We start from the raw sequence: 14329 nt of genomic DNA on the forward strand, positions 1-14329 counted from the left end.
GAGGTTTTTAATTGGTTTATTGAATTTTTCATTTCTAACATCATTTCCATTTGAAAAATTCAAACTATTTTCATGTCTTGGACCAGCTTCCTTATTTCATCCATCTCTTCGCTGTCTTTGAGTTCTTTGACCATAGTTATTATTCTTTTGAATTCTTCTGTCATTTCCACTAGGGGCCATTACTATGGGAATTGCATTTTTTTGGAGGTGACATGCTACTTGGGTTTTCCCCGTTTTTCTGAGTCGGGATTTGCACATCCGGAGTTTGTCGGTTGAGGTGTTTGGTGTTCATGAGGCTAATTCACAGCAGCGCTGAGAATCTCGATTTCCTGTGTGGTAAATGGGGATACAGCCTCTATCCAGGTCTTCTGTTTCTCTGCTACAGGCTGGTGGTGTCTTCAGTTCTAGAACGAGTTTCTCCTAGCAGTATGGACTTGTCCTGGGTCTCCAGGCTGGATAGGGCAGCTGGTAGGGCTCATGTGATGGCTGAAGGGTTGCTGTGGGATGTTCTGTATGGCAAATGTGTTGCTAATTAGTCAATAAATAAAACACTGATTGGCCATTGGCTAGGCAGGAAGTATAGGCGGGACAAGGAGGAGAATAAAGCTGGGAAGTGGAAGGCTGAGTCAGAGAGACACTGCCAGCAGCCACAATGACAAACAGCATGTGAAGATGCCGGTAAGCCACGAGCCACGTGGCAAGGTATAGATTAATGGAAATGGATTAATTTAAGCTGTAAGAACAGTTAGCAAGAAGCCTGCCACGGCCATACAGTTTGTAACCAGTATAAGTCTCTGTGTTTACTTGGTTGGGTCTGAGCGGCTGCGGGACTGGCAGGTGACAGAGATTTGTCCTGACTGTGGGCCAGGCAGGAAAACTCAAGCAACAAAGGGTCCCTCTCTTGTGGTTCCTGGAGCGAGGAAGAGAGGCTAAGAGGAGGGAGGGAGCTCTCCTTGGCAAGCAGAGGACTTGGGTGACCCAAAGGGAGGGTAAGAGGAAGGAAAGTACAGGCGGCCTACGAGGCCCACACCGACATGTGCTGACTACAGGGCCACTGGGATCAAAAGGAGTGAGAAGGGCCGAGAGGAGGGGGTGGTCCAAATGGGGGGGGAGGGGGAGGAGAGGGTACAGTCAGCCTACCTACCTGGGTCTGTGCCACATGTGGCTGCGGGGTCGATGGTAGCAACTGGGACTGGGACCAGGTGAGTTTAAGATAATATTTGTTATATTTGGAAGACCACCTGCCTTCCAACAGAGTCCAATACAACAGTCTGCTTTTTTTTTTTTTTTTTTTTTTAATGAGAAACATCTGAATTGTACATATCACAAACAGGTCCAAGTTTTTTTACCAACCCTTGGTGGCCAAACAGCTCAACCAGACCCAAAGTGTCTCTTTAAAACATGAAAATTCTTAAAAAAATTAACTTATAAAAACATCCCTATCAAGTCTGGAGTTTGGCATTTACTGTACATTAGTCCAAAGCTCAAGCTAAAAATCTTTCTTTTTTTAAATCAAAGTTTACATTATTCATACAGATTCAGCGTTGTTAAAAAAATATGCACAAATAACCACATCCATGCAATAAAATTTCTTTAAAAATTTTAAAGCAATATAAAAGAGCTGACCTAGGTACAGAACAGGATAGTTTAGTTTATAACCGGGAGTGCAGATTGCTAGCCAACTGGAAGAAGACTGATCCTAAACATTTCAAATGTGTCTGAATCAACCGCGGAGTTTCCGAACCGTCACTCAGGTAGGGAGGGACCTGCTAGCTTCTTGGATAGAGTTCATTTATGTGCTGAACATCATTGTTCACAGGCCTTATATCAGCTGTGCTACAATACAGTGTTTTACAAAGTGCGTAGCTGGAGAATTTTTCTCCAGCTACCCGTGGTTCTTCGGGAAGCCCCGCTTTTCCAGAGTTCTCGGAACCCATCTACTAGTTTTGTTTCAATGCCAGGTCCTGCTGTACTTGGTTCTCTGTCCCAGAGGAAGGACATTTTGTCTGCATTGTCCCAGGCCCCCAGAGTCCATCTGGACAAGATGAGGGAGGTGTCTCCAGCAGGTCCCTGGATCTTGTCCAGGCTCAGAGTCACTCACAGGCTGGTTCTGGTACCACGAGCTGAGCACCTGTGACCAATAGGCTGTTGGCCTGGCACCACAGCTGGCAGAATCCTCTAGGTGGGAGGTGGCCCGTTGGTGTACCGCAGCATGGGGTAGAAGGAGCGGGCGAAGTTGTTGGCCTGGGTACAGCTATAGTCCTCTTCGGAGGCGGGCAGCAGGCAGGCCAGAAGCAGCAGCAGCAGCAGCAGCAGCTGCAGAGGCAGCGCGGCCCTGATCACCCTTGAGAGGAAGGAGCGCCTTGGCTGTGAGCGGCCGGGGTCATCAAGGTGGGACATCCTGCCAACAGAGAGGTGGGGAGGACTCATCAGGAGGCTTCATAGGCCACACTCATTATCTGGCTACATGCTTGTGGAAAGAAATACAGGAGCCTGAGATGTGAGGTTCAGATGGGCTGACAGTGGGGGTGATGGTTAATTAACACTGTCAAATGGACAAGATCTCAAATGATAGAGGAGAGAAGCCTTGGGGCATTAACTGAGGTCGGGAAGACCTGATTGAAGAATGGGCAGCGCCTTTCCAGGGGCTAAGGCTCTAAACGGAATAAAAAGGAGACAGCAAGCTGAGGACAAGCATTCATCTCTAGCTGCTTCGTGACTGTGGGTACAATGGGACCAGCTGCCTCAAGCTCCCGCTATCGTGACCTCCCTGATGTGACGGACTGTCCCCTTGAACTGTGAGCCAGAATAAACCCTTCTCTGTCACCTCGATTGCTTCGTCAGGGTATTTTGTCACGGCAAGAGAAGAGTATCTCAGACAGCCGGGGTGTACTCTTGGAAGAGGGGCCTGGTCCTCTCCAGATGAACCTGGAGAGCGGCCCGAACCTGGAGGCTGGGGAGTCCCTGTGGGGACTGTGATGCCATTACCTGCTGTCTGTTTCCTCTTCCTCTTCTGTAAATCTCTCCTCTCCAAACTGCTGGAACAAAGAGGCCCATGATGCAGTGCGTCCTTCCTTAGGTTAGCTTACCCTGCCCTGCCCCCCCCCCCCCCCCCCCCCCGTCACTTTCCTGCCACACCTTTAAAACCAAAGTCACACTATGTGTGATTCAACGTGATGACATGATTGAGTTTCTCGAGCCATCCAGATTTTCCTATTACAGTTTACTGATCTGATTTGCTGGAGACATCAGGAAACCCGTTCAACAGGGGCCCTCATCTTCCACAACCTACTATGACCTCAGAGAAAAGTAACTCATCAGGAGAGAGCTTTTTAAAAAAAAATCATTTTTTTGCCGGGCGGTGGTGGCGCACGCCTTTAGTCCCAGCTCTCAGGAGGCAGGGGCAGGCGGATCTCTGTGAGTTCGAGGCCAGCCTGATCTACAGAGTGAGATCCAGGACAGGCACCAAAACTACATAGAGAAACCCTGTCTCGAAAAATAAAAAAAGAAAAAAAATCGTTTTTATTAATCATTTACAAGGGCCAGTGAGAGCAAGTAAAGGCATTTTCTGCCAAGCCTGATGACCCAAGTTCAATGCCCAGAACCCAAGCAATGGAAGGAGAGCCCTGACTCCTACAAGATGTCCTTTGACCTCCATGTGCACACTGTGGCATGCCTGTATATACACATCCACAAATAATCATAAGAAAAAAAATGTTACAGTTTATCTTTTGGCCAGAGGTTGAAATAGATTGGTGCTGTCACCAAAGGTCCAATGGGGCCTTGGAGTCTAAGTTTCTGCCATCTTAATGACGTGGAGGGCCATTCTGGGTATTTTTGAAGTGTGGGGGGCACTTACCTTTGCACAGGCAGCTGGAGGCTCTTCCCCTGAGTCCACTTCATCATAGCCGGCCAGAGAGGGGTCTGGAGTCTGAAAGCCAACCCAGTTGTTTAGTTTAGGGCAAAACAGAGTTCTAGATAGTCTCAAGAGCACTGTACTGTGCTTTATGAACTCTTCAAGGAGTAATTTGTTTCTATCCCAGCTTAAACTTCTCTAATGACTCTCTCCTCCCATGCAAATAGACTTTTTCAAACCAAAGGCCATATAGCCAAAGCACAGGAAACCCCCAATCCCAGTTGGCAGTGAGTCTCCATACGTCACAGATAGATTCATGTGTCCTGCTCCAGCTAGGGGAGGTCACAGACTGGTATTCCCTTGAATTACATCACATTTTCAAGAGAACTGAGAGCCAACAGAATTAGAGGGTAATCAGGAAAGGGAGACCAGGACAGTGAGGACGGCTTGAAACCATGTCATGAGGGAAAGTGAAGGCTTGTATTCGGTACGAAGGTAGAGATGATGGCGGGATCTGTCTTGCATAACCCTACTGGTAGACAGGTACCATTGTTACCTGCCATTTTTCAAAGGACAGAACACATACACGGGGCTTATGCAACTTACTTAATAAAGCTGCACAGCCAGAGAGGGGCTGGAACCTTCACGTGGACTACCTGCCCCCTCCACCATAGTGAGGCCACAATCTGGCTTCCTGCGACATCTTGACACAGAGAAGCAACCACTGGACTCACCAGGCTTCCCTGCAAGGACACCAGATCTTGAGCCACTTGCTCACGCAACTGTCTGAGTTTCTTCTCGATGACGTGAACCTTCTCTTCGGCCTCAATGTAGTCTTCTCCATGCCCCTTCAGGAGAAGGCTGGAGGAAATCTCCTGCAAGGAGCTGACTTGAGGCTGATGCTCTTCCAACTCCTTTTCCAGTTGCTGAAAGCAAAATGGTGCAAGAGAGTTGTCGGCGGCGGCGGGGAGGGTAGTGTGGCTTTCTCTGTTCTGGGATGAATGCTAGGTACAGCTCAACTCCAGAACTTTCTATGGTTCCCTGATAACTGGTCTCAATCCTTGCTTGGCTTAGCACTATTCAGAAAGCAGCTGAATAGGTTGTTTTTAATTCCTTTTAACGCTAAAGATAATTTGATGTTGAGAAATTAGAGGAAAGAAGTGATGAGGCGTGGTATCTAAGATTAGGCCCTTAGACACCAGGCCAGGGAAACTGAAGTCAGTAAGTCGAGAGCTATTTGGTCAAGCATGCGTCTTAGATATACGGAGGAGGCATCAGGCTGATCACTCAGAATCGTTAAGGGCTGTTTTCTTGTTATGCTACTACCTCTATTCAAATGAGAAGACATATAAATTATCTTCAATCACATTTCAAGTCCTTTGTAGCCACCTGAGGTACAGAGACGGGACATTTCCACCCATGTAGGAAGTTCTCTTGGGCACTGTTACTGTAGGGAATAGAGCTTTGTAAAGATTTTAGTATAAAATTCTTTTAAAGCAATGCCCAGCAATTTTAAATATGAAATACTGAAAATCAAACTACATACAAGCTTATAGACTGAAACCAAGTCCCTTTGAGTATGTGTGAGAAGGTCCAGGGCTCACCTTGGGCTTGTTGGGGAAAGACACAACTTCCGGGGAAATAGGAATTTCTACTATGAATAGAGACAGCTCATGCTTCCCCCAAATGAACAGCGCAGTCAGGCCTTTGTGCCCGAGGGTCCTGCACCCATAGTCAATCAGCCGTGGATCAAAAAACATTCACAACAAAAGAATTATTGCTGTTCTGAACACATCAATGCTTTCCTTACTGTTATTTCCTAAGTGTGGTATAAGAGAAATTTATGTAGCATTTACAAAATACATTTATATCATACTAAGGATTGTAAGTCATCAAGAGAGAATTCAAGGTATATGGGAGGATTTGTGTAGGTTGTATGCAAATAACAAATGCAGAAATATGTACATTTTACCTAATGCACTCAGGTACCCCCCAAATCTGGGTATGTGTAGGAGTCTAAGACCTGTGGATATCCAGGGATGAAGATATTAACAATGGGGGAAAAATGCTTCAGTGGGCTTGAATTTCAAAGTATTTTTAAAACACTGATGTCCCTAACTCCCGAGAGTCTTAAAGGGGTCACTGTGGCTCTTCACTTCTCTGTACGAACCCATGAGTCATAGCCACCAACAGCACTGTGGTGCCCAGGACACTGGGTGAACCAGACAGCGGCTAGTGGTCCTGTGGAAGAAGCTTACCATCAGCTCTTTCCGACACTCCAGGAGAAGCTGGCGGTCCGCCTCTGGGCTGGTGACGTGCGCCTTCTGCCTTCGGCTCTCTGCACCCGCTAGCCACAGGAGCAAGTCTTGACTCAGCCGGTGGAAGTCCTGTAGAAACCACACTTGTCAGGGGGAGCTTGCTCTTTCACATCCGTCAGTCACTTGCCTTTCTCATCTTAGCCAGCTTTAGACACACACCATTGCTTAGTCCTAAAACTGAGCCCGAGAGTCAGGCGCTGGATGATTCCCAGGTCTCAGAAGGGAACACTGAGCATGCTTCCCTATTACAGGGCCAGCTCTCTGAGTCTCTCAGACCAAAGGACAGAGAGAGGCAGTTTCCTTAACCTGGTGGCATGCTTGCTGTTTCCAGGCTGGGTGTGGGCTTGGGCAACGGACCTGGAAAATCCTGGGCAAGCACAGGGCCAATTTAATGGCACTAGTGGAAGGGGGGCTTTCTTACTTCCTAACCCAGCCAGCCCTGGTGACAGTAAAACCATCTGCGGCTCCTAGCCCATGGGCCAGGCTGCTGCTGGGACAGGGCCTTGGGCTGAGTCAACATACCTGGCACTGTATGAGTGACTGTCGTAAGTCCCCTCTCCAGCTGTCCATCACACCCTGGACCGCGTCCCAGGACAGGCTTAGCTGGTGGAGCCTATTTTGGAGTTCTGTGGATTCGGGGCTTTCGCTTGGCAGAGATTCCTTGTGGCTCACGTTGACGGAGACCATTAAGGTCTTGTAGGTATCAAAGGCTTTTAGTATCTCCTACCACCAAAGGGAACAGAGCAGGTTAGGACTTCTGGCAACAGGGAGAAGGGGCTCATTTGCAGGACCTGTAAGGGACAGACCTTCCCCCACACTTCTCCAAGCAGTGGCCACCAAGACGAGAGAGAACTCGCCTGTGAGTGGCTGGGAAGCGTCAGCTGAGGGGGCTGCCTTACAAGGTTAGAGAACTTGCTGGCTGGCTGGCTGTGTCTGAGGGCAGAGGCCTGCCTCCTCACCGACAGGCTCTCCCAGAGGCAGGAGGAGACGCCACTGACCTCCACAGTCCCTTCTCTGTCACTGGCTTAGGAACAGCTCTCGGTAACGACTCAAAGTTTTCCAGATAAAGACTATGTGGCTATTTTGCACTTGCCCCTAGGTACCCCAGAAATGTCTCTCCTTTAAGAGGAATGGTACCCTCTATATACACAATGGGAAAGCAGAGATGTGAAGAGAAACTGGACCCCCCCCCCCCCCCGCCGCCCCCTAAATCCTATCCTGGGTTCAGAACCTTAGATTAATCTGCTCAGGGCACCCCCAAAATGCAGGGTTTAAGCTGCCCCTCCCCTGCACCCTGGGCTGCTGCTCCTGAGGCTGGCGCTGATCACATGGGTAACGAATCCTAACGATCACAGGGTAACCAAGTCAGGCCACAGGATTCCTCAGCCAGTGAGCCAGGCAGTCTCCACAGTTAGCCCTGCGTGAACCACCTCACACAGGTCAGAAGGTTGGCTTTATGCTGCCCTACACTGGCTACCAGCACCTCCCCAAGACGCTAAAATCCAGATCTTTCCAGCCTCTAGGCTCTGAGCCACACACAGCTCTACAGCCCTCTTCTGGGCTTGGCGATTATCTGTAGATACTCTCCCATGTGCCAAGAGAAACCTGCCTCTCTGTCCTCACTGACGTAAACGTCACTGACCTCTACACACATTACCCGCATGCTGCCAGCTACGCCAAACCCAGGTCTGACCTGTTTGTTCGGCACTACCACTACGACAGACAGACAGACAGATAGTCGCACACTCTGTGCCTGCTCAGATTTCCTCTCCCTTCCCCCCACAGCTCCCACTCACTTGCAGTCTCTTCACCCTGAGTGCTATTTCCTGGATATCGGAGGGAGGCTTCGCCAGCCTCAGGGCTTCCAGCTCTGCTTCAGTTTTTTCCAGCCAAGCGGTGATGGTCCCGATGTCCGCATTCAGCTGCTGCACATTCTGTTTTATCCGGAGTTTGCCGTGGAGCTCTTGCGCTTGAATCAGCTCCCATCTGTCGAAGGCACCTGGAATCCAAAGCTGCCGATTAAAGCCAGCCGTAAAGCGAGCAGATGTTCTCGGCCGGGAGTGGTCAAGGATGGTGAAAGTGAGTCCAGGATGCTTGGAGGAGGATCAGGGCCAGGGAGTCCTCTCTTCTGGAATCTCCAGGTTGTGACTCAAGGCCCATCCCCCTCCACTCTCACAAAGGATAGAAGGAGGTGGGGACAGAGGGTGAGGAAACCCAACCTGTGGCCAATAGGTATTCTAGCCTGAGCTCAGCATTTCAGGTGCTGGTGCTGTTTTGACTCACAAATGATCAGGACCACGATGTAGTCAGTTCTACTTTGCATTTAGCTCAGCAATTACTTTGGTAACCACTGGACTAGTCTTTTTTTCCATACATGGGAAGTCACTAGAACATGCATTTCATAGCCAGGCGGTGGTGGTGCACACCTCTAATCCCAGCACTTGGGAGGCAGAGGCAAGTGGATCTCTGAGGCCAGCCTGGTCTACAGAGCAAGTTCTAAGACAGCCAGGGCTACGCAGAGAAATAAATATGTATATTTATCTTTGGGGGATCCTTTTGTTACTCACTGTATAAAGGACAGTTTCCAAAGGGCCAGGGACACAGTTTTGCCTACCAAGCCTAACCCCAGTACCACAAAGAAAAAAAAATCCAATTTCAAGTGAGATGCCTGGAGATTCATTCATAAACACAAGTTGGCTTATTTTAAAGTAACAGAGGCTACTGTGGGGCAGGTTCAGGAGTCTTGGTGAAATACGTCATTGTGTGATCTCTAATTCATGTTCTATCAAGTAATATGTTGAAGTAAACACCTGAAACACCTGGCTGGGCCCAGATCCCAAGCTTCACCCCTCCTCAGGGATGCCCACTTTTGGTACCTGGCTGCTGTCCCGTTAAGGTGGCCAGCTGTTCATCTTCCTGCTGGGGGCTGCCCTTGGAGGCTCTTGGGTCTTCCTTACCATCATCAGTGCCTTGATGTAACAGCAGCTTTACCTGAAACGAGCCAGTTTTTCAGATTATACATCTCTAAAATCAAAAAGGGAACTAAAGAACATCTGGGTTCACAGGGACAGTAAAGAAATAAAGACGTGGGACCCTTCCCACCAAAAGGTAACAGGTAAGTGACAGACGCAGAGGGCAAGCCCCTCAGCCCCAGCCCAGGAAACAGATGGCATGGCAGTGGCAGGGAGAAAATGGCCTGTTTAATCTGCATCCTTCCTAAGGGTCTGCACACAAACTACGGGACAAGTTAAAGGTGATCACCGATCTTATGAGACAGCTCCTCTGTGGTGTTTTTACACCCTCACCGTGTTTTACACAATCCCCCTACTCCTCCACGTCACCCTGCTGAGGTGTTTGGCATTTTCCTCGCTATGAATGGGAAACACAGAGTCCTCTGCCTCTCTGGGTCATTCATCATCAAGCCTCTATCCTTCAGCATCCCACAGTGACTCTTCTGCTCCCACACAGCTCAGTGGCCTATTGTGTCAGGCCTTTCCAAAAATAAACGGATCCCTTTTAGAAAAGCTGTGCTTTTCCCCTGGATTATGTCTGTACGGCCTCTTCGTGTGGAATGGAGAAAAGGAGACTTCCGGCCTCTGGTAACACACGTGGTGTCACATGTCAAGTAGAAAAGCTGAGCTGTTGGAATTGGCCAGGTAGGAACACAGGCCTGATGCCTGGAGGGAGCCAGAGCACAGGGTAGGGAGAGCGTTCTGGGGCCGGGCCGGGTCTCCTTCCCCAGTCTTAGGTTGTAGCACAGACAGAGACAGTAAAAGTGACAGCTGTCTCCTAAGGCGTTCCGAAGCAGGCACAGTCAAGTCTGTATCGGATCTGGCCAGTTGAAGGCGGAACTGTCGCCAATGACGTGGTTAACCATCACCACCACCCCCCACCCCCCGACACAGAGGGCGCTTTGGTAAACCCACTGGTCCCCCACGTCCACTGCTGTTGGCTTCTCTGAAAGATGCTTGTGGCACTAAAACGCCAGCCATATTTTAACCCCACCTCCCTCATCGTTAATGCTCTGGACTAACAATGACCTATGGCCAACCTTTAACCCTACGCTATCTCCAGCTGCTGCCTCACCAGAGCACACCACGAACTCATGCAACTAAGAGGCGCAGGCGCAGTTATAGAAAGCACCCCAATACTGTATTAATAAGGACCACCGCTCCGAGGGCTCCTCCCTGTCCACACACCAATCCTACTGTATGAGGCAGGCCTACTATCAGGTGACAAAGGCGTACAGTGCTGTCTACTCCACTGTCATGGCCGGGGAACCAAGGCCATACCCTCAGCACCACCAATTCGGATTACAAAGCCCCTTTCTGTTTTCTGATGTGCACTCAGAAAGTAGCTATAACAAAGATTTGAGAGCGAAGAAGCAGCTCAGGAAGGCTCTGTTATCCATACGGGTAATTGCCTCTCACGGGAATAGTTCTCTTTTCATGTCACTATCAACACACACAAATTTGGGGGCTGGAAACCTATCTTTAAAGCTCGTCTATTCTCTGGGTTCTAATGAAGCACGGGTACCCCAGCAGAGGGCCTTATTCCCTGGGTGGTGCTGGGAGCTGAACTCCGGACATGCTAGGCAAGCTCTCCCACTGAGTGACATCCCTTTCCTGAAGTCCCCTCAGAGGAGGTCCCACCACTATGAGCGAAACAGTTCAAAAATGAGATCGGAAATGCATGCCTGTGCCCGGGCTACATCCCCACCGGGTCAAGACTTACATAGGCTGGTTTGTAAGGAGTGCTGGCATCTGAGGGGACCGGTGCTACAGCCTTGTCACCTTCCATTGCTTTGTAGTGATGCTTGGGATGGGAAGGGCTTTCAGGAACATGCCATGGGTGGCCCTCAGAAATGGATTTACCTGAAACCAAGTGACACGCTCGTCAGGGTCTACTCTCCAACCAAAGGATTCCTCTTTAGTGACATAAACAGGGTCACAGGTGACATGGCATCAGGTTACAATATCAAAATGAGTTCTTCAGCTTTCCTTGCAAAGCATGCACGTTTGCAACATGTCAGTATGTCTCGGGAGGAAATGAAATGAGTCATGCAACTGAGCGACATTGCACCTTCACGAGATGAGACCACAGTGGAGCACAAAGGACATATGATTTGCTGCGGGATGAGTGGCATTCTGGATGGAGCTGTGTAGCTAGACTGGCGGGGACACTGGGCAGTAAGGCCCGGTCTCGGGGCCAGGAGGCTGGAAGGCCTCTGAGGAGGGAGGACAAGAGTGACTGTGAAGATGGGCTTAAGGACCAAACAGCCGCGGATAGCCCTCAACTACCGCTAAAGATAGGGACAGGGTTGGGGGTAGGGCTAGAGCTGCCAACCGAGGAATGGCTTCCTCTGCTGTGGCAAGGGTAATGGTCCTTTCTACCCCCAGCCACCCATCAGGAAACCACCAGAAGCGAGGAAACAATCTGAAACCAAGCCACCGTGAAGAAAGCTTGGCCTATGCCAAAGGGCTCAAGTTAGATGGAGGAAAAATAACAAAAGGCACCGTGACAAAAATTCTTTCTGCCAACCTAGAAGTGTGTGTGTGTGTGGCGGGGTGGGGTGGGGTGGGGAGGGGGTGTTGAGACCACTCTGGTACGGGGTAGGACCTGGTAAGGAGCACGCAGGTAATGGGTGAGTATAGCAGTGTAAATACACCATGACACGAGAACCGAGGCGCATGGTGTCCACAGAAGGCACAGGTCAGACACGACACGGGAGCGAGGTTTAGGATGCAGTGTGTGTGCCATGGGATGCGGCCATGTTGAGACACATGCACGGGCAGGGGCCTACCAGAAGATGCTTTCAAAGATTTTGTGGTCATTTTAAGATATGCCTCAGGATTTTCAGGGATTTCTACATCTGAAAAAGAATAATGTCATTGTGCACCCCGGAAGTGCCTGCGGAGTAATGCCTCGGTAGCAAGTCAACACAGCAGAGACCTCGCCAGCTGGGAGGGGAGGAGGCTAACTGCTCCCTAGCTTTTCTATTGAAAGAATTTTCAAAACCAGAAGGATGGTTTCCCCCCGTCCACTCCTGTTGACGGCAGTGGTGGGTTAGGGGCACACGTGGCGCAAAGGGCCACACCCAACCCACTAATAAGCTTTGATAAACGCCATAGAAAAATCAATTGGTGAGTCTCTCCCACTGGCTGGCACCATCAGTGAACAGTCCTAAAGTCAGAATATGAATTTCGCTCCGCCTATATACCGGGAGTGAGCTCATTCTCAGGCGAGGCAAAAAGGCGGGTAGGACGGAAGCCAGAAAGCCACGAGCCTGCACCAGCCACGCGCTGGACCCCGGCTCCCTGAGAGCCCGCCTTTACCTGACAGCGCGCTGTAGAACGGGCCCTCCTCGTCGTCTTCGTGAGAGGATGATCCCCCCACATCACCTGTGTGATCCCACTCCAGAGGGATAGAGTCCACACTGACGGGGGTCTCACAGCCGGACCGCTCATGTCCCAGAGCCGGGGGCACAAGGTGACACAGAGACTGGGGGGATGATGCCTCCTCCATCTCTCTCCTCTTGCGCCAGGAGTCAGCCTGGATCTCTCTCGGGTCTTCTATGTCCGTTTCATTCTCAGAGGCTTCCTTTTCATCTTCTAAGCTCTAAACGAAGAGTACCCATCCGGATTTTTAGGATGAACTCGTTTAAAGGCGACTACAGCTGCGAAAAGCACTGGAAGTCTGCCTGTCTAGCAGTTCTGAAAACAGCAGGCATTAACATTTCTAAAGTACTTTAGAAGGAACTGAGGGTGGGCGGGGGTTGGGGTTGGGGGTGGGGGTGGGGATGGCTCAGAGGAAAAGCCACTGCCACACATGTGTGAGGACCTATGGGATCCTTTTGAACCCAAGTGAAAACAGGGCAGAGTATTCTGAGTGACTCAAATCCCAGTGCTCCTACTGGAGGTGGAATTCCCGGATATTCATTTGCCAGTTTGACACATGTACGCAGCAACGAACTAGTTGGAATGTTGCAGAATATTCCTTTACACTGTGTGAAGATGTGTCACTGTGATTGGTTCAATAAAGAGCTGAGTGGCCAATAGGTAGGCAGGAAGAGGTTGGGCGGGACTTGCGGGGACAGAGGAGTTACAGGAGAAAAAGAAAGGTGGAGTCACCAGCCAGACTTATTAAAAAATATGAGTTAATTTAGGTTATAAGAGCCAGTTAGAAACAAGCCTAAGCTAAGGCCAAACTTTCATAATTAATAAGCCTCTGTGTAATTTTTTGTGAGCTGGAGGCCCCAAAAGAAAAGTCTGTCTACAGAAGATGAGGATCATAATTGCAGTTGTCCTCTGACCTCCACACTGGTACAACCCCTCACACACAAATGTGCACATGCGCGTGCACACACACATACACCATTTTTAAAAAGATCTCAGGTCTTAAGTATGGTTACTCAACTTTGAATGATCCACAGTGGAGCCTGTATTCTAAATTTTTGAAGAAACCTAGCTTTTTTTTTTAAAGCAGAAAATAAATAAATAAATAAAAAATGATAATAATAATAAAGCTGAGCATCTAACCTAAACAAGTTTATCTAGAAGAGAAGGGAGCAATGGCCAAAGGGTCATCATGGCTGATAGAAACACTTATCTTCAAGAACCACATGCTCTAGTTTGTTCTGTGCGTGTGTGTGTGTGTGTGTGTGTGTGTGTGTGTGTGTGTGTGTGTGTCCGTGTGCAGGTGCACATACATGTGTGTACATCTATGTGTATATGTGTGTATGAAGGTTGATACCGGGTGTTGTGATAGTTAATCTTGAATGTCAATTTGATGAGATGTAGCACCACCATGGAAACACATCTCTGGGCGTGCCTGCGAGGGACTTTGTGGATTAGGCGAAGTGAGGTGGGAAGACCTACCCTAAATGTGTCAGCTGGGGTCCCAGACAGAATAAAAAGGAAAAGTGAGCTGAGAGCCAGCATCCATCACTTCCTGCTTCCTGGCTGGGTGCAATGTGCCCAGCAGCCTTGAGTTCCTGCCACACGACTTCTCTGCCACGACGAACTCTACCCTTTGTGAGCTAAAAGAAACCTTTCTTCCTGAAGTTGGTCTCATCAGGTATTTTGTGGCTGCAGCAAGACAAGTTAACTAATGCAGGTGTCTTCCTCAGCTGCACTCCATTTCTGCAACTGAACCT

The 14329-nt window shown here is 49.4% G+C and overlaps 1 protein-coding gene across 1 annotated transcript in view; it reads right to left on the reverse strand.

The window, feature by feature from the left end:
- Positions 1-1294: 1294 nt before the first annotated feature.
- Positions 1295-14329, reverse strand: part of Syne2 (spectrin repeat containing nuclear envelope protein 2) — a 321778-nt gene continuing 308743 nt past the window's right edge. The window contains 11 exon segments of the mRNA XM_052739574.1: positions 1295-2401; positions 2989-3035; positions 3860-3931; positions 4591-4782; positions 6115-6243; positions 6697-6897; positions 7971-8173; positions 9051-9165; positions 10909-11048; positions 11978-12046; positions 12510-12792. Of these exon segments, the coding sequence (XP_052595534.1) occupies positions 2179-2401; positions 2989-3035; positions 3860-3931; positions 4591-4782; positions 6115-6243; positions 6697-6897; positions 7971-8173; positions 9051-9165; positions 10909-11048; positions 11978-12046; positions 12510-12792 (1674 nt within the window). The 3' untranslated portion in view covers positions 1295-2178.

This window comes from Peromyscus californicus, unplaced genomic scaffold (assembly GCF_007827085.1).
Source record: "Peromyscus californicus insignis strain IS unplaced genomic scaffold, ASM782708v3 Scaffold_15__1_contigs__length_86483966, whole genome shotgun sequence".
Taxonomy (NCBI): domain Eukaryota; kingdom Metazoa; phylum Chordata; class Mammalia; order Rodentia; family Cricetidae; genus Peromyscus; species Peromyscus californicus.